We start from the raw sequence: 24,616 nt of genomic DNA on the forward strand, positions 1-24,616 counted from the left end.
GAAAAAGCGTATGTTCGATTAAAAAGAAAAAAATATACAAACGTTTTATTGCTCAAACGTCCATGGTTGCTCGTAAGTACAGTAAATTGGCTGAGCGTACGCGGGGGTACTGGGCCCGGGTCATACTTGGCCACGCTTCGAGCAGAGTTACAGCGTGAATCTCGAATCCGTGCTTTGTACAGAATCGCGCATCGAGCGCGCCTTATCGATAACTCTTTGGTCGTAAGCGCCACTTCTGCGTACTCTCGTAACGAAAACGTGGTTGTTCGTCCCCGGTTCGACGGCCATCTATCGGCTGAAAAGCACCGTAAAGGGGTAATGGGGGAGGGAGTGGGACGTATGGGGACCCGTTTCGAAAAGTCTTTCTTTGTTTTATCTCCAGGTCCAACCGACAACGTTTATGTACAGGGTCGCTTCACTGAAGCGAAGGTAAAAAAATCGTCCGTTTGGGATTCCAACCGAGGGAAAGTAGAGAAGAGGGGCACAGAGCACTTGACGGACACGAATTATCATCGAGGTTCGTTCTACTTCGGCGTCTGGCTACCGTAATCGACGTAGACGCGCACGACTTCGCCGCTGTATTTACGTTGGCTGGGCATGAAGTAGAAATCCGGTTGATTCGGTTGAGTCGACACGCCGCCCGTAGGATTGTGCATGTTCTTCGATCGTTGATAGTGATCCCTGCGATCCTGGGTATAGTAGCCCGGTTGAATGGGCGCCGTGTGCCTCGAGCCAGGCGCCCGAGGCAGGCTGTACGTTGCGCGGGGCCCTACCATTCGATTCGGGCCCTCCACCGTGTCGGTGCCGTTCAATCCGTTGCTCGTCATGTCGCGATGCCGTGGCAAACTGGATACCGGCGGCGGAGGTGCCTTCTCTTCCGTCTCGAACGCCTCGAAGGCGAAGTTCGTGTTCGCGCCAGAGGCGTAGTCTTTCCAAGCGTTACTGGCGATCAGGCGATCCTAAAATAACACAACGAGATGTTTGTTATCGTTGTTAATAAATTCGCTGGTGAAAAGAGATCCAACGCCCGCGCGAAGACGGCTTGACGCGTTGATTATCCGATTAAAACTCACGCGTAAAGGGACTAGGTACGAGGAAGTTTGTTTTCTCGATCATCTTTGCACGTGATTAGCGTGGGTGGAAGAGATATTGCCTCGTAACAGGAAGATTATATCTATATATCTTGCGAGAGTGCTTCGAAGTGTTTACTATATCTCTTCCACTCGCTAAGTGTACTTTAAAATGTGTGTCGCAAGAAAAGTAATATTCCCGACTCTTTCACTGCCATCCACAGTGTGATACGCGCGACTAAAATCATTTTCGTAGCTCCGTAAGGATCGATTTCGACAAGAACACAATTGCAGACGAAGCAGGGGCGCCACACGCACTCGTCGGAATTTCTTTACGAAGGAATTCAGTCTCGTATAGAGGTTACATATTTTTTTCGACAATGTGTGTACAGTAAAACCTCGCTAATTCGGTACAAAGCATGTTTAACATACTCTATTTAGTATTTAAGTAAAGACTCTACGAAAATACTTGCTCTAAATTTTTTCATCTTCTACCGATCCGTCGGATTATAGTTTTATCCGAATCGCCCACGTTACTCCTTATTATCGAGGTTTTACCATATCTCCTATCGCGCCGGTAATTTCGAAATCTTTGGAGGTGCACGGGGAAAGAATTCGTTACGTGGCTTGCAAAACATACCATCTTCGTCTGCAACAGGTTTCCCTAAAAAAGAAGAAAGTAATCGTTGAGTTTATGGTGCGAGTCACGCGAACTAATCTGAACGCCGCGAGTATGCGTTAGGAGCGGTAGACAGGTACTCGCGAGCGGAGGACTACGGAAGAACGAACCTTCCGGAGTCCTCCTCTCGTCAGTCTAGAAGAGGCTTGCGAACGCAAAACGACGAAATAGTTGGTAACGAGGGAGACACGCGTGGCGAGAGAAGAAACTGGAGAGACAGATCGACAGCAAGAGAGAACCACAGTGTATAGAAATACCTGGATTAGTGAGCAAACGATCGTACGACGAGTAATATTAGCGCGCCCGATCGTGATACCGAGTTTGAAGTTCTACCAGCTGGGATTAGGACGATGCATTTCGTACGGAGCATGTTGGTGATGATGCCGAAGATGATGGTGATGGTGGTTGTGGTGGTGATGGTGATCGCCATTTTGTCGATGATACCGCGTCGCGTTCGTGCGATGAATCGGGTTGGGAGCATCGGAGGAAGCCAGAGGCAGCGAGTACACCCTCTTTACCAACGTGATGGTCGCGGAGAGCGCGGGTCATGCAACACAAGCGAAGCAGAAGATCGGTACCGGGGTTCACAAGAGTGAAAAAAAAGATGGAGAATCGAGTTCGGCGTGTCTCGTACAGGGCTGGGACAACTACTCCAACGGTATAACAATTTGGTACAACACACATGAAACTATTCTGTCCGTTAATAATTCAGAAACCGACGGAGAACGGATGATTCTTATTGCAAGCTGCCCGGAGTCTTTAAACCTTAAACGGGTAGTCGAACCTCGAAAACGTTGAAGACTAATATTTGAGATTTGTTACGCGTATTTAAACGTTCGAGGCTCAACTCACCCCGTTAAAGACTGTACTCCTGTATCCAGGAGCTCGAAAAGGAAACGCGTTTTGACTCGAACGTTTCCTATACGTGATCGAGAATCAACGCAGCGCTACGATCGTTGCAAAAAGAGAGTTAGATGCACACAAAATACAAAGAGACAGAGAGAAAGGTATAAAATTGGTGGACGCGAGTGGAAACAGCGAAGAGAAGAAATTGAACATAAACAAAAAAAAGAAAAAAAAAAGAGGGGAACAGTTAAATGACGGACGGTGTACCTTCGTCGCTCGTCTCCTCGAGGATCTGTAGAGGGTGCAGCTTGCTTGCAGTAGGGCGAGGGCAAGCAACGCGGCTACGCAACCGACGACGATGTACAGCTTGGTGGCGTCGAGGAACAGGTCCGACGTGAATGACGTTCCTTCGTCTGCATCTCCTCCACCCAAGTCGTTTACTAGTGACCAAAAAATGTCCATGTTGGATCGATGCCTTATATCACTCATGTACTTAATATAATATATAGAGTATGAATATATTGTACTGTAAGAAGTTAGATATACGTGAACACACTGTCAGCTTGTCGCTAATAAGCTCGCTCTGTTAAGTTTGTTGTTAGAATAGCGTTCTCCTCGAACGACGGTCCGAGCGAAAGGTACGAATTGAATTAAATATAATACTACAAAGAATTATTTACGTTATTCGAGATAATTGTTATTTATAAAAAAAAAAGGAAAAAAAAAGAAAGAAATAGGAACTATAGAGACTCTAATTCCTCAAAAGGCTACGAACAAAGATCTTTCGCCTACCTCGAGGAGCTCTAACGATCAAGTACTGCGGATCGACGCTGAGGGCTCCGACTTTCCCGCTAACGAGAGCTTCTTTCAGCGCTTTCTCCGCAGCCGCGCCGGTATCCACTGGCTTCAGCGATCTACCCTTCACTTCGTTCTTGTCCAAGATCAAATCCATGTGCGCGATAACGCCGTTCTGCTCTTCGTCTCTACGCGAAATTAAGAACGATTAAAGTCAACCCGATAATTCGATAACCATTTCGCGATCCATTTCACGACGTGACACGACGGAAACTCACTTGTGCAACTCGCTGAGCTGAATTTGGTAATACCCCGGCAGCTTGTCCAGAACCGGGCCAAAGCTGTCCGCTATCCTGTTCGATATAACTTCGAAGTCGGGGCTACCCGGAGCGGGCGCCGTGAAACCGTCGCCCAGGTTCACTAGCTTCACTTCCACGTCGTAGTGCAGCCTCGGCGGTGCCGGTGTCGTGAGTTCGTCGAGTTCTGTGAAAGTGGAATGTTTTTAGTAACGCGTCAAAGACTGTACGATAATTGGAATTGTTACGCTGTTTCAGATTCTAACGCGTCGAAATAAAGTAATAACCTTCGGCGCCGCAAGATTTTATGCATATCCTTTCGGACGAGACGACAGGCACAGCGTCGTGTTTGCGTATTTTCTTGCTGACGGCGTTGAAGATGCCCCCCTTGACAGGATACATCATGTACAAGCAGTGCTCGTCCGTGAACGAGAGATCCCTGTTGTCCTTTGTCACTCGCTTCCTCGAGAACTTGAGAGTCGTTACACCGTCTACCTTGCTCCCGCCGGTATTGTAAATATCTTGAGACGGATCGAGTAGCGGGGCGTTGTATCCGCTGATCCAAGTGTCCATGAGAAAAGCCCGACCGGATTTATCGTCGACCCAGCCCAGCACTGCGTCCGTCTGCGACTAATAACGGAGAGTAAAACTCGTTTTCATTTATTCATTGACGAATGGAACGACCGTTCGCTCCGTAATGAAAGCGTTGATTCGCGTATACTGAGTAGGCTCGTATTACAATACGTACCATTTTTTCGTCATCGGAGAATCCAACGCCGGTCCAGCTGTTCGTGTGGGTGGTCGAGATGACAAACGATAATTGATCCTGTAAGAATATTTTCACTCGTAGTACGTTATTTAAATTATCGAATCGATGAAGATCGTCGAGCTACCTTTCGTCCTTTGTACGTCCATTGAATAGAGTATTCACAGGTACCATTTTCAGGTGAACACTGTCTAGGGTAATGCCACTCGCCACTGCAGCTCGAGGTCTGTACAGTTGTCTCGCCGCTGCCCATCTCCTGCTTCTTATTCTCCTCTGAAATCGTAGACGAAGAATCGTCGTTACAATTTACCTACGTATCTCGCGAAGGTTAATCAAAGAGTATCTACCAAAGAAATTAAGCGTCAACGCTCCTCTTTGCGAGCCGTGTCCGTGGTACTTGAGCTCGTCGGCCTTGTAGAAGTCCTTGACGCTGACCTTGGCCTTCTCGATGCCGCTGGGTGGGTGGTGAACGTACTTGCCCGGTTCTTGTCCTTTCGCCCATATCAGTTGCATGTCGCCGTCTATGATTTCGTGATCGGTCGGTTCGTTCGCTGTCAGCTTTCTTCTGAAGAGTATCGTGGTGACGCCATCGCGTTCGAAGCCCATGGCGGCGGTCAGAGTGTCCCTGCCACCCCAAAACTCGTCCTTCCGCGGCGTGGACCTGTCTCTGGTATAGTAGTCACCTATCCTGTGACTGTTGCCACGCGCGGACCCGATTATCATGTCGGTGCAGTCCATAGGATTGAAGTCGTGCTTGGGCGTGTACTTGTGCCCTGGTCCGGGCAGGATCGCTTCGATCACGAATAACCAGGTCAGATTAAAATAAGCCAGCCACCGTGTCTCGAGCGATTAGCCGATTAAAACGATCGATGACCGCGACTCGAGGCACGGTTACGGTTCGCCGCGACCCGTAACGAAGACTACTCGATATGTTACGCGAAAATGCTCGTTGTGAAAGAGATGCGCGAGTGAATTTATGCTTTTGATAAATGTTTCGCGTTGGTTGGAAGAAGATAGACCTCAGGGGCTGTAGCTACGTTTGTAGCTACAGTACGGGTTTGGCAATCCCGAGGTACCCGAGCTGTAGTAGGGCCAGTGGACCCAGACAGACTATCTGTGCTTCTGACGAAGATTCCAGAGAGTTACAAAGAGAGTAGTAATGTCAAGCAAGAATCGAACGAGTACAAGTTCTCGCAAATAAAACTCACTAACTCGTTTGGAAGACGTACTGACTCTTTCGAAGTGTCGACGTTGATGAATAGAGTTTGAGTAAGGGCGTAATACTATTAGTATACTTTTATATAAGCAACCTATTGTTCTTGTGGATGTTAATTGTGTATTATTTTTTAGACCAACCTGTACTTTAAGAGTAATCAAACGTCTTAAAAAGTACACTATAGAGAATTATGGGAGTTGTTGGTAAAATATAGCTTTCTAGTCTACGATAACAACGCTATTTTTACAACAAAATGTACAAATATTAGATGCGATTCGGGTACGTGTACGTTACAGTGGTCTGCGGAGGTGCAAGTGCAGCTGCACCGACGGTTACGCGAACATTACCGAGGACGTTATGCGCAAGCGACAAGGGAAGCTGATACTAGGATGAATACAAATAACTTCGATTTATCAACAGTGTTTTCCACGTGGAGATGTATTCGTACGTCGTGTTAGTACTACTGATTACTCGAACATCGACTCGCCTCCTTAGCTCGTTACCTTTTGTAGCGCTCGACTTAGGGCCCGAAATTGGCTCCGGTTCCGAGGTCGGTTCAGAACTTGGCTCCGGCTCTGACTTTGGCTCTGGTTCTGAATTGGGCTCTGGCTCGGAGTTAGGTTCTGGTTCGGATTTGGGCTCTGGCTCGGATTTAGGTTCTGGCTCGGATTTAGGCTCTGGCTCGGATTTAGGTTCTGGCTCGGATTTAGGCTCTGGCTCGGATTTAGGTTCTGGCTCGGATTTAGGTTCTGGTTCGGATGTAGGTTCTGGTTCAGGAGTAGAAAAGGATTGCGATTGGGACCGTGATTCTGTTTTGACGGATTTCAACTGGGACCTCGATTCAAGCTTGGAATTAGGTTCTGGGTTAGGCGCTGGCTCCAGTTCAGACTTCGGTTCAGGAACAGAGGTGGGTTCCGGTTCGGACCTCGGTTCAGCTTTAGGAGTGGGTTCTGCTAGGGATCTCGTTTCGACTACGGACGTGGATATTAGTTTGGGTTCGGAATTAGGCTCTGGTTCGGATGTGGGCTCGGACTTTGGCTCGGATACGGGTTCGGGCGTGGTGTTGGTGCTGACGACAGTGCTCGGCTCGGCGACGGGTTCCCCTGTGCAACAAAGCATCGATCGTCGTGCAACTACCTACTGCTTATATCGTTTACGGACCACCACCTCGTGCGTAGTGTCTCGAACGGGAGGAGGGACGCTAATTATTTTACTACTACTCGTTGGAAAGCACTACGTATTGTTGCTATGTAATTACGGGAAGCCAGGGGGGGGGGGGGGGCTCTTATCTGTATTTCTGTTAAGCATCGACACGTACCGTTTTCAGGGGGCACCTCTGATTCTGGAGACCTCTTCTTACGCCCTGAGCAAAAGAAAAAGTACGTATCACTTGGTGCAATCTTTAACCAGTCTGCTGTGGTTAACAAGTTTATCTGTCAGGCAGAAATGTCATATACATATTAGATTCTCCCAAAAGTTTCTTCCATTTCATTAATAAGTAATATCGCTCCATTACAACATTAATATCTAGGAAATTCAGTTGCCTATTTGTATAAACACCGCACACGAAATAACCGAATGCAAGTCACGAGAGAAACTTTCGGGACACCCTAATACATACGTAGACGAATATGGTTTTCATGACACAAAATACTGCCATTCATTCATAACGACACAGTTGGCTGGTATATGCATCGACTGCCACGCTAAATGTATCTTCGAATAGGCATCGATCCCGTTAGGATAAACACCTTCAAAGGATAAGCCACGACGCTCACCTTGCTTGGTACTGACGCGATAAGTGACGCTGGTTTGGACGGTGACGTCAACGTCCGATCGCGGAGTCGAGGCCAACGTGGCGGCGTCGTGGGCTTTGGCCGATCTTCTCTTGGCACCAGACCTCTCCGTTCCGAGCTCTGGCTCGGGTTCTGGCTCCGGTTCCGGTTTCGGTTCGGCTTTCGGCTCCGATTCTGGTTCCGGTTCCGATTTTGGCTCTGGTCGCGGCAGCGGTTCATCCTTCGGCCGTTCTTGGATATCGGGGAAAGCTCGACAGGCAGGAGTCAGGTCGCTTGGTCGCCAGCCAACACCTACCCAACTCGTCCCGTTTACTACCATCACGCCCTCGAGTTCTTTGCTGTCCTTCAACACGCGCCAATAGAACGTGAAGTTGTCGGACAGTTTCTTCATCGTGTAAACGTCTAGGTCCACGTCGATGGTCTTGATCGGGGATTCTGAAATCAATTACGGAGTTAACGAGGCATGAACGAAACGCCGTGACCGTTAAGTGTACGAAAGCGTTCCTATTACAGTCCTAACGTTCATTGGGAAACTTTGACCGTGAACTCATTATCTCTGCAGGTTACGCGACGTAATAATGTTGACTGTAATCGCTTATGGTCTCGCAAGGGACGTTACACGGTTGCGAATCTCCGTTTTACTGTGTACAATTTCAACGTTTAGCTACTGTAACGACTCTCGCGATCTTTCTCGCTGCTTAGTTTTCAAAGGGTCCACGAATAGGAAACTGTTCGCGATGGAAGTAATGTCTAGCGTCGGTATGGTCGGAAAATTAAAGTTCCTTGGATGGTAGGACGAGGCAGCAGGTTTACTTTTAAACCAAAATCTGAAAGTCACGTGGAAGAAAGTTGTTCCAGATCGGTGTATTTCGACGACGCATCGTAAATTCTCGCTAGGTGAAACTTACTCTTCGCGCAACCCGGACCGAACCATCCGATGTTGCAGTAGCATTGCTTGGTGGGTGCGGTCGTGCCGCCATTGTCGATGCACGTGCCCTGAATACCGCAATCGGAGTCGTCCAGGCATTCCTCCTTAAATTCGCACCTCGTCCCGTGATACAGACGGTCGCATCTGCACCGGCCCACGAGATGCCGACCGTGGCCGCTGCAATCTTCTCTGTACGCCTTTCTGTCGATAATCTGTTAAACGCAAGGCATTACGATTCAACAGTCGTGAAAATTGTATTCCATGACTTAATAACGAGACTTCGAAGAAGGAGGAGGTTACTCGATTCAACGGTTGTGTATATTTTCTTTTCTTCGTAGTCGATTATATTATTTCTTCCGAGTTATTGTGAATACTTACGTCGACGTCGGCGCAAGACCAAAATCTGTAACTCGCGCCCCATTCCTCGGCCTCTCGCAGTAGTCGAATCGTACAGTCCGTGCACGTGAAGTTCTGAGGTAAATGCACGGCGTAACTTTGCGCCCTGAAAATTAATTTCCTGTTTAATTTCTGTTCGTCTATTAACCCCGATAGAGCTCGCGGTATAATTAAGCTTACGTGGCGTCATCCTCCACGAATTCGCTGGTTTTCGTCACGGGCGTTAGATCGACCAGCGGTCTGTCGAGGGCGTCCAAGATTTGCAGTCGGAATCCTCCCTGGCAAAAAGTACAAAAATCAGAAAAAGAACGGAACTTGGATAACAATTTTTATTTGTATTATATAAGTATTCCATGAATCTTCCACAACAACCAAGCATCGCGAACCGTCGAAGCGAAGCTTCGTTGGATAACGAGGAATTTTGTTGCGCTAACGAAAATTTCTAAATAAAGAACGGCGGTCGGATAATGATCGACGATTTATAAAAGTGGAGCAGTGCTGTTATAAATGAAAAAAAGAAATGGAAGAAGCGAATGTATAAAGTGCATATTGTACGCGATTAACAGGATCGCGTTAATTCCGTTGTGTTTGGAAACGCAGCCAAGTTACGGATGGAATCATTTTAGTTCCAATGAGTGAACTTCCGCGCGGTTTCTTTCGCTGCGCTCGCGTCGGAAGCGAGAAACGGTCAAGAGGACGTTGAGACATCGATGGCGCTCGGATAGCGGTATCGAGTGGAGTTTAGCGCGGAATCCGTGGCACAGAAACTGGCCTTATGTTCGATCGGTCACGTCGAACAAAAAATATGGGCACAGCTACCGGCGGGACCGCGAGATACATATTGATGACTAGACTGTCCATTTTATGCATTTATGGCGTGTACCAATTCGTATGGTATAACATATACATGTATGTCTTCGAATCTGTGGATTGTATGTATCGACGCCCGAAATACTGAACACGTTGATCGCCACCTATGTACAAGCCGATAAGGAACTAAGATAAAGAAATAGAATAAATCTGGATAGGATTTGAGAAGACATTCATTTTCGCGATTCGAAATTAATCGCGATGGTAAGAAACGTAACCAGAACATCGATAAGGAAATGATCCTATAAAACCCAGCTTTGATCGACGCATTCCCGCGAGAAGTGGTAACTCCGTCGTTACGAAAGCGTCGCTTCGCGAAACGTCCACCGAATTGGAAATAGGAAGAGAGATGTCGCCGATGGAGATCAATGACTCGCAGCAGGTAACAACGTAACGACGCCGAGTGTCGATTCGTCGATCAGACACCCGTGAAAAAAGAAGAAGAACCGTTTTTAATTCGACCGCTGCATGAGAAATACATATCGCGTTCGCTACACGTGTCACGTTTCGTGCACGGCGACGAATATTTTTCTCACGAATGAAAGATACGATACAATTATTAGCAGACAATGCGGCTTCGAATATGCGACGTCTATGAAAGAAGCATTGTTTCAAAGAACACCTCTTAAATAATGTGTTTCTTTAATAATCACGTTATAATATAAGACGTAACATCCCACGGTCGATTGTTTGTTAATCGGACGCTCGTATCGAGTAATCCGAACAAACGAATCCTTGCGATACCAAAAAGGAGATAGTAACGTATGGGAAATATGGGTCGGTATAAAAAAATCAATTCAACTTTAATTTCTCGAATGATAACCTCAAAACTCTGTCGGTAATTTTCCGTCGGTAGTTATTCGAAGGTCATCGAACCTTCATCGAAACGTTCCATGGAACGCGCAAATTTCCCTCGCGTTTTACCTCGGCCACTGTTCCCTGAGGTGTGAAAACGCATCGAAACGGTGGCGTTTCACGGGAGAACAATGCACGAGGCGCGTTTAGTGGCGAAATGGGATCCCGTTCGCCGGAGATGCTCGTCACTTTTCATGAAAGTGGTCGTCGAAAAATCGCGCGAGAGAGTTTGAAATGTTTTCCAACGGTGCGCGACGATTGCGCCGCCACTCGAGAGGAGAAGAAGGAGAAAGGGAAGAGGCGGTTTCGCGAAGTGGTACTGCTTCGCACGACGCACACCTGCAGCGGTCGTAGTGTTATTGTCGAATTTTTCTCATGCCAGGGATATTTTCGTGTGTGGAGAACGCTCGAGCCGCTTAGACCGCGCCGTCTAAAACCAGTTACTGAACCGAACAAAATACGACGCGATTTGTATACATGAAAATACGTAGATTGGCTCCGAGTTGATTGCGATTCTGGGAGGGAATCGACGCGAACCAAGAGTTATTTCACAATGAATTTCGAGCCAAGTTTAGTTGAGAATTATCTAGAGTTTTATCTAGAATTTTATCTAGAATTAACTGTCCTCGAGTATGTAGCAACGTTTGGCTCATTCGATAAAGCGACTCGAGTTCCTTTACGGTTCGATTATTTTTCCAGCAATGTATCGGAGTGTTTTGGCTTCGACGACAGCCATGTTACGGTACTCGACATACCGATGTGTTCCACTGAGCACGGACCTCTCTATTGTGTGCGTCCACATGCAAAGCGACTTTATCCCTTACCACCTTCTTTCCGATCTACCTACGTACGTAAGGTACGCGAGTACCTCGAACGCACGCCGAGCTTCGCTTCTGAATTATTCAACGCGCGTCACCTTGAGCGACGAACAGCAAGCGTAGGCTGAGCTCAGCATCTGTCTTTTCTTTCCCTTTCGTAGACCACGCGCGGACAAATTCGTGATGTCTTTGACGATGACTTAGGGTACTCGCAACGATGCGCCGCGGAGAATATGAATTTCTAGCGTCGATCGTGCAAGCTATTCCAGTATCCGTTGTGCTTAAGGCTAGGTCTGGGTTAGGATCGTCGATAAGCTTTGATATTATTTTATTTCTGACGATGTTTACTCGTCTCGCAATTTTTAGTTCTTCGTAAAACGTTGCATTCTATCGTTTGTATACGATCCGCTGAACTAGTCAATTAACGAAACGGGGGCGTTTCCGTGTAGCGTGCACCGAACGCTCATGTTTTCAACGAATTGAACACGTGCCATAGAGTGCCATAATTATACGTGCGGGGCACGCGACATATGTCGTGCGTTTTGCAATCTTAACGCGGAAAGAATTAAGTAACTTCGAGTTTGACCCAGTTCCGGTTGAATTCTTTCGGTGCAAAACTGAAATTTTCGTAACTTGTACATAGAAACGATGAGAAGAGGTTGATCGAAGAATGAACGCGGAAATTCATACAGTCGAGGCATACAGTTCACCTGAAGGCGAAATATTTGATGGAGTGGAAGGTAATGTCATTTCTCCGTATCTCGATACTTATTTATCATTAATCTGCTCATTGATTCTTATCGATCTTGCATCGAAAATTTTGCACGCCAGATGGAAAAGGGCTATTGATAACGAGGGTGATTACATAATTGCTTGAAAATAGAGAGTATATTATTCGGATTTAGTTTAAAAGAAATGACATTACTTTTCGGTCCCTCTGATAATAATACATTGTAGAATGATTTTTTATTCAGCACCAAGAAACGTAAAAAGTACCAACACTGGTTATTGGAAACGTCAATCGCGTTTTCTGTGCTAATTTGAAGAAGCTTGCGCGTGTGTGCGCTGAAACTACCGACCGGTTTCGCTAGAACGGTTTCGCAGCTTTCCTTTTTTTACCACGTGGCTAACAAAATTCACTAACGAATTCAATTATCGTTCGAGTAAAAGTGGCGTCGAACGCGGAAAAGTGAAGGAGAATTAACGAGTTGCGAAACACGGTAATCCGTTTACTTTCCAGATCGAATTATATTCATTAATTGAACGCCAAAAAGAATTCCTTTACTCGTCGATATTAAACAACGTTAGCGCGCCGTGGAATAAAAAAAATGTCTACTTACTCGGTGAGGGTAAGCCAAATGCCACGTGACGTTGAAGTCGCTCCCAGATAGTAAAGTAGTCTTGACATCGCCTGAGACATAAAATACACATACATTATGCAACGTTGCGCATCTACGGGAATACTCTATTACATGCGATAGATTGCTTCGAGAAACGGAAACTTACAATTTCTCAGACTCATCGATTTAGACGAGGGTTTTTATAAACAATGAGACGTTAATATTCGTTACGATAACGAGTCACGATAATTTGTAACAATTGCCGGAAACATGCTTTAAATGCAAGTTCACTCGGGCCTCGTGTACGGGTTCTCTCACCAGTATTCGTTCGGAGTATTGAAACCGAGTTAGAATAATGGACATCGTTTTTCTGATAGTATATTATCATTCTTTTTTTTTTTTTCTTTTGTTTATCATATTTATATAATACATTAATATTAATGAGATACTTATCTAGATACGTTCTCCACGCGATGAATACGCGCACGATGCGGAATACCTCATCTTTGTAAATTCAATTTTCGCATCGAACGATCGCGGAAATCGATTACAGGGAAACGACGCGGAATCGTCGTGAACTAAAAAAACGCATCGATGCGGTTATGCTTTTAGTATCACGAATTGCATCGGGTCGTTACGAACACGAATTTCTACGTAATCCAAAAGGGAGCGGTGATGAGGGGGCTAGGCATCCCCGATTCGCCAATGGAGGGGCGAAGATAAGGATCTACAGCGGTGTTTAACGTATCTGGACGGGGTTCCGGAAGCAATCAAGATTGGCACGGAGTACAATTAATTTCCGGAAGTGGCCGACGGCAGTGCGCGTTCCGCGACCGATCCTGCCTTTTAAGGACGTCTTCCCCCCTTTTCCCTGCGCACCTCCTCCCCGCGCACCTGACTGAAAAGAAAGCAAGCGTTCCCTCGCCATGAAACGGTCGAGGTGGCAACATTTTTTACTTTTTGTTTTAGACGACACGGGGGCGAGCCGACTCTACGCATCGCGCATATCACGAGAATGGTTTATGTCCTGTCGTGTTTAAGGTTCTTGGTAGTGGTAGACTGGTGATATATGGCAAGGTATGGTGAACAGGGAAATTAAGAAGTGGCGAGCAGTTAATAGGTGGTAGGTTTTATTCTTTGATCGTTTCACGGTACAATGCACCTCGTGGATACGTAACGACATAAATTTCATACATTTCGCGCATTCCACCGGGGTACTCGTACATACGGTTACGTAGACGGTCCCGTTAATTTCAATTTCGCGAAAATCGACTGGCGCCTACGCCATCTGGCGATGGCTATACGAAGCGTTGAAATATTTACGCCGCGCACCGTATACTTGCAAGTAATACTACGAGTAGAAACTGTCGATTTATAGTAAGCTACACCCTTGAATCTAAACCTGACAAAAAGATTGACTATCAAAACGCCGGTTACGTTTAGCATTCGCTACAAGCACGGGTATCGATGCGATTGTTACGTTTATTCAAATTCCCAAGTCTGTTGCATTTTAAGCATCTTACAGCGATTCGTTGTCACTTGTTATTGAGACAAGCCTTTGTCCGTGAAAAATGTAGATTCGTTAAAAATGATCGTTCATTCGTAATTCGTGCCCAGATAAGAAATTTGCCTATCCGCGTTGAAGGGATCGCGAGCAACTTCTGTGACTCACTGTGTATACGTGCGCAGCGTGAAGGTAAGAAACGTGGAAGGTAATGCCCGGGCACCGAGGTTCGAGTTCCCTTCGCACGAGTCGTGGTGAAAGTCGCTTCGAATCAGACTAGCGGGCTATCCCCACCGGGACGTGTCTTCGCGTTAATGTCGTTTTCCCATAGAAATCCCCGGTGTTGCCTCTCCCTCTATCCCCCACAGCGATCGACTAACGACGCTATCCACAGGACGACCGCGAAAATTCCGCCGTAGCTTCCGGTCCATGCTCGCGTTCCGTTCCGCGGATCGTGTAACGAGCCAACAGCGTCCGGGAGATACTCGCACCGTTGGCAGGTAACACTATCGAACGGGATTCGCCGTTGTTTTTCTACACATGCCAGAGACGCGACATCTCGAGTCTCGAGTTTCACCGGTTTGTTCTTCTGTGAGACGCGGTGGTGTTTTCAGTTTGTCTGTGGAGAACTGGTCCGTTTGGAAGGATGGAAGAGGGGGAGGAGCGCTGAACGGACTCGACGCTATGTGTTTATTTACCTTGCGCTCCTTCGACCGCTGCGAAGGAATCGTGTAGGAATCGATCGTTTCACAGTAGAAACTACACGCGTGTTTTCTCTTGGACAGGCATTTCGACGGATTCTAGAGCAGTGTCTCTCAAACGTCAGCTACCCGCAGGTGACGAAAGGAGTGTATAGAAATAGGTATAGAAATTACTCGTACACGGTCCGTCTAAAAAGAAACCGAACTTTTGCTATGAAAAGAAACAAGTACAAGTAAAGTTTTTACGCACACGTTTATTTACTCAAAATAATCTGCGTGTAGACCGCGTAATTAACATTTCGAAGGACCTTTACAGCTCCTGTTTTGGTAGCCCGTTTAGTATGGCGGTTACAGCGGTCTGAATCTCCGAAATGTTGCTATGATGTGTCCCTTTCATTGGAATTGACATTTTTACCTTGGATCATTCGTCCTACTCGCCTGATCTGTCTCCCTGCGATTATTTTCTTTTCCCAAAATTGAAAATTGAAAATTGAAAATTCCAATGAAAGGGACACATTACCAAAACAGGAGCTGCAAAGGTCCTTCGAAATGTTAATTACGCGGCCTATACGCTGTATTGACGCAGAGGGAGATTATTTCGAGTAAATAAACGTGTGTGTAAAAACTTTGTACTTTTTTCTTTGTATAGCAAAAGTTCGGTTTCTTTTTAAACAGACGGTGTATATATATATATATATATATATATGTCGATATTGTTATTTGGAAGATTATGTTTACCAAAATACTTTGTAGGAACTTCAAGGGCTGTTAAATACGCGTCGACTTTAGCGGGAGTTTACTGGTTTACGGACGAGTCCATGTCGGGAACAGCTTTTAGCGACGTAACCAAGGTAGATGGCAATATTCTGTTTACTCGTGCGGTACATTACGCGGCGTAATCATTTGTTTCAAAGATCTCTCTATGGCTTGCTAATGGATCATTAGCATAGCGGTTCACTTTGTTCGGTACTAACATCATTAGTGCGTCGTATCGCGAATGCAGTATCTTTATTAAAGGCTATTCCATTTCGAAGAGTACTAACAGCCTTCGAGTCTGTTCATCGCGCACTAATAATGAAATAATTCAGTCTCGCGACAGCGTGGCATTAACGAGGCCAAGGTTTTCGCAGGACAGGTATTTCTAAAAAGGAAAACTGTGTAACGTATCGCCGTTCGTATTAATCTCAAGTACGTTCGACATATTTTCATGTTTTCGTTTCAATCTCGGGACAGCAAAAGTATCCGTATCTTAATCATTTTATTAGGCGTAAAAAATCAATTCTGTGCCTGTCTAAGGTAAACTTACAATGCAACATTTCATTCAAGTGAGCATATTTCTATTTAAACTCGTGTTACAAGTAATTATGTAAATGCAAAGGCACAGAATCAATTTGTACACGTAACAATTCGGTTCATGCGGTTTCGAATAAAATACGAAAGCTCACCACGAGGCATTCCACACGGTCCAGGAGTCCTGGCGTTATCCAGGAAGTCCAAGTCGTACTTCCTCGCTCGCGGAAAAGTCAAGGCAACGTGTCCTTGCGCCTCCCGGTATATTACCGTCAACACCAACAATATCAGTCCCGACATGATCGTGGAACACGTTTTCGATGACATTTTCAAGCTCGAACGTGCTCGTGCGATCGTCCAATGTCGTCCACGCTCACAGGCTCGAGTCTTTCACTGAATTCCTCTGGCTCGTACCCTCTGAGAATTTTCCTCTCGCGCGCCTGAGACCCTCCTGTTGATTTTTCCTGACGCTCGGCATGGGCACCCCTCGTTGATTAACTCCTTCCGCCTCGGCGAGGCCAATCTGAAAAAAACGAGGAGATCCTTAGCTCGATTTACGACCCTTGCAACCGCACGGTTTTACTAACAACGGATAAACGCCGTGGATATTTTTATCTTCAAACTATAGAAAAGTATAGAAATTCCGTTTCTGAAGGGTCGGTGCTTCGTAAGCAAGTACCCGATTGCGTTGAAATAACATCAAAGTGGGAGAGTATCGTGAACGCCGAGAATAAATCGTTGTAGGATGTTTTCATCGTTCATTATTATTCAAATGAAATTCTGCCCATCCCTGTCGCAGAACGCGCGAACACCGACGCTATTCGAAAGTGGTGTCCGTAACCGAAGAGATACAGCGAAACTATACCAAGTCAAGGCCAATTTTCGATGCCCATGCAAACTCGTTCTTTGGTAACGCGACTGGTTAAGATTGCATAAATTATTACATCGTTTACAATCTTGCATAAATTTCCAAGAATTCCGGCGTTCAATTTTCGACGTTTAAAGCGAAACGTAAAAACGAAATTCGCGGAATGTCTCGACTCGTGCCCGATTAATTTCTTGCATTAATAACGTTCGAGCGCTAAGTGTATCCCATTCGCTTTTTGTTTGTTGCGTCGTCTTTACAACTTTAATTACGTATCTTACACACCTGACGAAAAATAGAATCATAACAAGCTAGCGATTCGTTCCGGACAAGCCAGTGGCAGCGCGTTTGTTTACTCGCGTAGTCGTGGCTGGAATGCCTTTGTCTCAAAGTCCACCAAAAAAAGATGCTATAATAACAAGGAGTAACCGCCAACGGGTATTCCAGATTGCAGCGCGTTAGCGAAACGTGTAATTTTCTCAAATGGACTTTTCAAGTTCTCGAGGTTTTGAAATACCAACGGACAAGACGCAGCAAAAACATATTCTATCGATCATCGTAGAGAACAACGGCGTGGTTGTCGGAAGGACGACGTCGTACAGGCAACGCGACTTCCTCCGTTTCTGGCTTCCCTCTCTAAGAGACGAGGACAAACGTACCGTCGCGAAACAAGGATCGACGATCGGGATGCGTAGAACACGAGAAGGTCTTCTACCCGCAACGTCGAACTACCAGCCGTGCCACTTGAAAAAATGATTACAGTATCGATAGAAAACGTAAGTTAAAATGTGGGAACGTTACGCAAGAAAATTGGTGAATCGGTCGTAACCATTGTGTCGCAAACTCGGACAGGTGATAAACACCTCGCTTAGAAATAGATAGAACAGAATGAGGATATAGATTAACGAAATACAAACTGTCAGGTTTCCGCATCCCATGGTAGTTATTCAAAATAATGTTCCCCATTTTGCCAATTACAGCAACTCTATACATTCGATACATTTCCATATTAGTCGATCAATTTCTACACGAGGTGGCTATCACCTGTTCAAAGGTTGCGACACGACAGTTATGTAAGACGGATTCCTTAGATTTTCAACTCGATCTTGCGCAATATTCCTTACTTTACTTTCTTGAAATTCTATGTTACTGTTAAGCCGGGGGGGGGGGGTGGCACATCGAGGAGTAGACATTTTCTTTAATAATCAACACATCTTTTATAAAAGAACCAAGAACTCGGAACGTTTATTAACAATAACAAGAACTCGATCAATAAACACGTCTGTTCGATAACAAGTCTGGCGACGTTCTGTCAATTCAAAAGTTGCCGGTTCTCTCGGTAACCGGAACATCCCGACGATCCGCTTCCACTCGCTCTTCAGATTAGGCATGGTGGACGCAGAAGGCGCGAAAGACGAAACCGGAGATACCGAAAGGAAACCGAGTCGTTGAAATTAGTAGCAATCGCGAAGAGGAAACTTTGAGCCAGGAACAATTGTCGAATTAGGTATACAGAGGTTGTGGGATGAAACGATTGCATCTCAGACGCGAATAAGTGAAATTGCGAGGAGTGCAATTTGTTCGGACAACATCTATTAGATTATCCCGAAAGTTTCTTTCGCGAGTTGCACTCAATTATTTTATGTGGTCGTGTTTATATAGACAATCTAATTTCATAGATATTCACGTTGTAACAGTAACGGAGCAAAGTGAATCGCGCACGATTCAGTAATGTAACATAAAACATAAAATATTGTGCATGTGTTACTTATTAACACGTTGATCGCCACGTCAGCCATATATGAACTTAAGAACTAGAAAGATTAATTCTGAAAGTTAGACGTCACACGAGATGAATCTAAACGAAGTTCTTGAATTTTGATGTAATTACAAAACTAAGGCTCCGATAGTCTAAACAATATTTAATATCTTAGCAGAAATGTTCAAGAATATTCGTTTTGCAGACAACGTGTTAATAAAGCGAAAGAAACTTTTGGGACAACCCAATCATAAAGCTTTTAACTAGGTGACGACGGTAAGACCACGTGTAGAGGTCGATGCGAGCGCATGAAAAAAAGTAGGAGTACATATTCCGATTTACAAGGTTGAGTCGTAGTCTTCCCGAATGTATCCGATTTTAAAATACGTAACACGGCCGAGAACCGGATAGCGTATAAGTTATGAACAGAACGACACGCGACCGTAGAATTCTGCCTGTTAAATCGAGGTCTTGCGGTACTTATTTCCGAAGACGACCCAAAAGCAGAAGGTTAAAAGCGTCGAACCGTGACATTAACTCGTTGAAAAGTACTATAACTTCAATGTACTGTAGTTTATTATTATACGTAGCAAATATGGTGTCGTTCTGTTACTATACTCGTCCATTATCAATCTTTGCGTAATCTGTACCGCGAGGTTAGAAAGGTTAGGAACCCAGTGCCTTGGGGCGCGCAGCGTTCCAGTTACAAAAGATAGAGTCGAAACACCAATGGCGAAGGGATTAAGGATCCGACGACGTTCCACGGGGCGCGTGTGAGTCTATGAAAATTAATATATTCACGAACGGGTTGCGACAACATTTCCACGCAAAGGTTGCGACACACGGTAGCGGATCTCCTTCTGAGGAATCTCAACGCGGCCTCAAGGATGGCCTCAGCCTGGCCTCATCGACGAGGTATACGCAGCGCCTATATGCTTGGCGCAATTCACTCGTCGAGATGTGCGGCCTCTAGTGGGAGTATTGAACCAACGGCAGGGGGGGGGGGGGGTCGGGGGAGGAAGCGAAGCTGCAACGCGCGTACAGGGTATTTTTTCCACGCCCCGTGGAAACCTGACATTCTGCAGAATCTCGATCCTGCCGATTTCCAGCGACACGCTCTTCCATTTGTTCTCAAACGACCCCGACGATCGTTACGAAATCGCCGACGTACTCGCAGCGTTTGCGATTTTAGCACGCGATACATGGATCGTTTGGTACGTTCGCGGCGTTCACGAATTCCAGCGTTCGCGAAAATAAACGTTATCTCATCGGAGAGCGATTTTTAGCTTTCTACGGTTTTCGATCGCGACGAGGCATTCCGAGAGGTCCGCCGCATTGATTCGCACATTTCGTTCGTCTTTTCGTAAACATGGAAGGTCGTCCCCCTTATGGACGTGAAGGTCGACCCTGGGTAGTATCATCAACGTTCTCAACCGGATAAAAAGTTCCGAGAAACGAATAAACTTTAATTCCACTTCGACCCGATCTTCTTAGGGAAACATTTAATATAGAAATTATTATTCTTTAACACGTTCACGTCGACGTGTACCACCGGTGGCTCGCGAACAGATGATGCGTATCACAGCGCCGTCCCATGACGAGAAACCAAGACAGGCAACGACGCCGTGAATGTGTTACGGGGTTAGTCGCAGTCAGGAAAATGAAAACGGACATTTTCTTGTGTGTGTGTGTGTGTGTGTTTTTTTTTAAGGCATTAAATAATAATTTTTAATAATGAAATGTATCGGGTTGTCCGGAAAGTTCATGGCTATTTTCAAGAAAAATTCAAAGGCATATTCGAATTTTGATGTATATTTATTGAATTATATGTGTACCATTTTGTACCACAACCATTCCACCTGTTAAGGAATGTACACATTTTATTTGTTTTCATCCAATCCGATATACATATGCAGACCTGTACCGCCTACTAAAAATCGCCATGAATTCTCCAGACAGCCCGATAAAGATATCACAAAGTATGTCTTAAGAAACTATAAAGGAATGTTTGTTTTAAAAAAAGGTTAAAATTAAATTTCATTAATAAAAAATATTATTTAATATCTTAAAAAAAAAAACACACACACACACACAAGGTGTTTTTAAGCCCTTTAAATGAAACCTCGTCTGTGTCACTCGATCAACCAAGAGATAATTTCTTCTTTGGAAGATAAAATCAAAGTTACGCGCGCTGGAGGGTGAAGGAACCGGAAACGAGGTTTGTCAGGCGGAGTGGGAAAAATTAATTGGCATTCCATCGGATGGTACACGGCGATTTCTATCGGTGTCGATGAACGGGTCCGTTGTGCGTGGTGTGTTTCGACTCGGGCAGCCAATGTCGAATGGGAAGGTGAGGTAAGAATCGGAACGAGGTGGGAGATCGAGCACGGCTACGTAGGGAAAACGATCCGCCTTCGACGGCTCGTGGAAAACGAGTTGACATTCCAACGAACACCGATGTCGTTGTCCTTACCGACGTTCGCGCTCGTTTTAATTATTATTCGCGCTCCGAATGCCGTTGATCGATCTAATGCGTGATCTTGAGGAACATGTCTGTGGTTCTAAGCCATTGATTTCTAAACGTTTTACCACCACCTTCCCAAAAACACGGGAACTTTGTCGACGTAGGACGACAAATTCAACGAACCTGAAATATGGAGTTTCTTTTTAATTTGCAGGGGCTCGTGATTTTAGAGATTAAGTAATAGATTTAAATAAAAGAGGTAACCGCGAAAAGGGGCGGCTGTCTGTTAATTACAGCCACGAAAGTAAAAAAGCTATAAAGGGAAGAATAAATTGGCTCCAAACAAAGCCTCGTCTCCTTTGAGACCCATGTACGTGCGGATTCGAAACGGGTCGAGCGAATCCGCGAAACAATGGCAAAAGCGTAGAAGAAGGAAACGTTTCACCGATTGCTCGAGGAGGGAAAAAAAAAGATGGCGTTTCTAAACGCGTCGCGCCGACTGATCGTTCTCATTGATGCGAGATCTCGCGGAGTGGGAGAAGACGAAGAGGAACTCCGACGTTAAAGCAACAATCTCCTTCGACGTGTCGTGGAAAACCCGACGTTCCGATGGTGGCTCGTTTCATTCAGTTTTTCGTTTCGTTCTCACTGCCTGGTTGCGTTTCCACTGGGAAGGATATTACGCGATCCGACGGCATTACGCGCGATACGAACGATGCGATGAAGCGGAATAACGAACGCGACGAAAAGAATGCGACCAACGGCAGAAAGAACTTTCCTCGTCGCGAGGAAAGCACACGGAAGAATTTAAGCTATGTAACGGAAACAATGGGAGAAACTGGACGGAATGCAACGTTCTGTTTCCTTTAGAGAATTTCAAGAATTTACAAAAACGAGGTTAAGATGAAGAGAATCATCGCATCGTGGAATTCGCATGACTAATCATTCCCTCGATAGTATTTAAAGGAAAATATTTCTTTCTAATTCCTTTCGTTCCATTCTCGTGTCGAATACGAAGTCATCGATAAAATATTTTCGAAGAAACCGGGAATGTGTAGGAATGCACGTGAAAAGAAATTCGTTGAGATTGCGCTCGCTTCTTTTCGTCTGCATTTAGTTGCGCCACCGGTAAAACTGATCGCGTGAAAAAAAAAAAGTATAAATGTAGGAGGATAAGCGTGTAAACATACAATGCAGAATAATGCAGCGCGCGAGAGGTGCAATTTCTTGGTACGTAATTAAGAAAAACGAAGAGGCGAGGAACGCCGATGACGTTAGTATCATTAAGTTTCCTCTCACTAGCATTCTACGTATAATGAGCTCTTACGCCACACACGATATTACCTTAGGATACGGGGAAGAATACGTGCACGACGACGGTGGATGCAGGAAGCAGCGAGCCGATAAAAAAGAAAACGACCTTCCTCCGTGATCGGTTAAACGAGCATCGGTACTAGTCTTTAACGTCGACACGTTACGGATCGATCGAATTCATTTCACGTTATCGGCTCAACGCCGATTCGTTTAATCTACGTCCCGCTACGATTTCCGTCGGTTGTACACTTTCGATTTTCTCGAACGACCGCAGCGATAACATCCGTTGCATCGTTATCTTCTAATCGTCCTTGGAATGCAGCTGGTTTATCGTAAACATTGGCGCTAGCGGTCTACGAACGTCGTGGTTAACCCGAACTTGCGTAACGATGAAAACAATCGTTGCAAATTTTACAAGATTCCCGTCTGAAATTTTCGAAGCTCTCAACACTCGGCGCTCCAAAAAAAAAAAAAAAAAAAAAAAAAAGTAATTTCTTTCAACAAAATTGACGCAACAGGAAATTTCTCGCAGTATTCGTGGATTCTTGGTCCGCGAAACTCTCTAGATAACGTTCCGGTAAAGAACCGTGCTCCTACCTGTTGAATGCGGTTCCCGAAACTTGCACAGCTGATCTCCGTTTACGCACACACAAAATATCACTGCACCGACGGAAACGAGCGAAGTCTCAGTTCGGCGACGTCATCGTTGATCGGCGAGTAAAGTCACTGCTCGATGGAGTTCTCCTCGGAGAACAATGTCCCGCGATCGATCGGCGAACCGATCGATGATTCACTGCATCGACGATCCTCGGTCGCGGTTGGTTCTCAGAACGCGGCCATTTCGAGGTACCGAAGCGGAGCGTTCGTGGTAAGGATAGATAAAATCGGTCGATTCCGACAGGTGGTCGTTGCACGAGGATCACGCAGACGAGAAGGATGCGACGGGGCCACGTCCAAGACTGACTGCTGGTGCTAAGGCTCGGCAGCGATCGACTCGACTCGGTTCGACTCACCTCGACTGCCTGGCATTGCAAAGCAGCCGCGAGCGAAAACTCACTTTACCTTCCCGCGGCCCCTTACGTTTGCCCCCCGCTATTACCGACCGCCTGTTCGCCTGCTTCAGCCTGCTTTCTTAAGGCTGGCTCTGCTTCGCTCGCCTGAATACCTGAGACCTACCTGGTCTCTGCCCCCTTCCCCCTTCTACGAGTTCCTTCCACAGGTCTCGTACTCTTGACGTCTTCTTGGGCTCTGGCTCCCTCTGACAGAGACTCCGCACGACGTTCGGGTCACCGAATCGCCTCGAATTTTGTATATGTCCCAGGGAAATGATAAAAATAGAGATTCGACGAAATCCCTAAGGTAGATGATCAATCCACGCGAGATGTTGAAATAACAACTCTGTGAAGTCATTTCCGTAAAGAAAGTAAGCGATTTCATCAAATTCCTTGACTGTTTTGGTGGAAAGATGGAATAATATTGTTTAGGTATTAAAAGTATTAATTTAGTAAATCATGCGTTATTAAGTGTAGAGTAGGCGATACAACAATAGTCGCAGAAACATGAATTATTTATTGATTACATTCCCTAAAAATATTCTTTTTGTTTTTTAAAATATCAGCTCAAGCACCTGTTTCTTTTGCTAATTAGTCTCGAATAAATAATTTACGTTTCTATGAGTATTGTTGTATTACCTATTCTACTTTTAATTAACGCATGATTTACTAAATAAATACTTTCGATATCTAAACAATATTATTTCATCTTTACACTAAAACAGTTAAGGGATTTTATCAAGTCACACTATTTCATCTTTTCGCTGAAACGGTTAAGGGATTCGATCGAATCTCTATTGTTATCATTTCCCTGCGACATGTACACGGAGCAAGTGTACCTCGCGTCGACTAACTTAGAATCTTCGCTTACGTCTCGTTTGGCCTATAAAAAGATGCAAGTAATATGTAAGTACTTTTATACTAACTGTACCCGACTATCTTCTTTCTGGACCGTATCGAATCGAACCGCGTAAAAAGAGAATCGAGTGACACGGT

General features: G+C 45.4%; 1 protein-coding gene and 1 long non-coding RNA gene across 4 annotated transcripts in view; one reads left to right on the forward strand and one right to left on the reverse strand.

Annotated features, from left to right (window-relative positions):
- Positions 1-18: 18 nt before the first annotated feature.
- LOC128894632 (uncharacterized) lies at positions 19-23,813 on the reverse strand. Of its 3 annotated transcripts, XM_054156489.1 has the most exons (18): positions 23,166-23,807; positions 16,322-16,689; positions 12,672-12,742; positions 8,969-9,066; positions 8,771-8,894; positions 8,373-8,604; positions 7,447-7,899; positions 6,987-7,031; positions 6,172-6,771; positions 4,800-5,243; positions 4,580-4,725; positions 4,435-4,512; positions 3,974-4,316; positions 3,669-3,873; positions 3,388-3,578; positions 2,863-3,035; positions 1,711-1,734; positions 19-959 (listed from the first exon to the last, which is right to left on the reverse strand). In XM_054156489.1, the coding sequence occupies exons 2-18, from the start codon at positions 16,491-16,493 to the stop codon at positions 525-527; spliced, it is 3,834 nt and encodes a 1,277-aa protein (XP_054012464.1). In that variant the 5' UTR covers positions 16,494-16,689; positions 23,166-23,807; the 3' UTR covers positions 19-524. The 3 variants fall into 3 exon arrangements, 2 of the variants coding, with proteins under 2 accessions (XP_054012464.1, XP_054012465.1); XM_054156490.1 differs by lacking the exon at positions 1,711-1,734 and having other exon boundaries at positions 23,166-23,799; XR_008461608.1 differs by lacking the exon at positions 1,711-1,734 and having other exon boundaries at positions 822-959; positions 2,007-3,035; positions 23,166-23,813.
- The window catches only part of LOC128894692 (uncharacterized), an 18,568-nt gene continuing 8,019 nt past the window's right edge, over positions 14,068-24,616 (forward strand). Inside the window, exons 1-2 of the long non-coding RNA XR_008461613.1 lie at positions 14,068-15,037; positions 15,630-15,727. This is a non-coding gene — a long non-coding RNA (uncharacterized LOC128894692). The remainder of the gene's footprint in view (positions 15,038-15,629; positions 15,728-24,616) is intronic.

This window comes from Hylaeus anthracinus, unplaced genomic scaffold (genome assembly GCF_026225885.1).
Source record: "Hylaeus anthracinus isolate JK02 unplaced genomic scaffold, UHH_iyHylAnth1.0_haploid 4, whole genome shotgun sequence".
Lineage (NCBI taxonomy): Eukaryota > Metazoa > Arthropoda > Insecta > Hymenoptera > Colletidae > Hylaeus > Hylaeus anthracinus.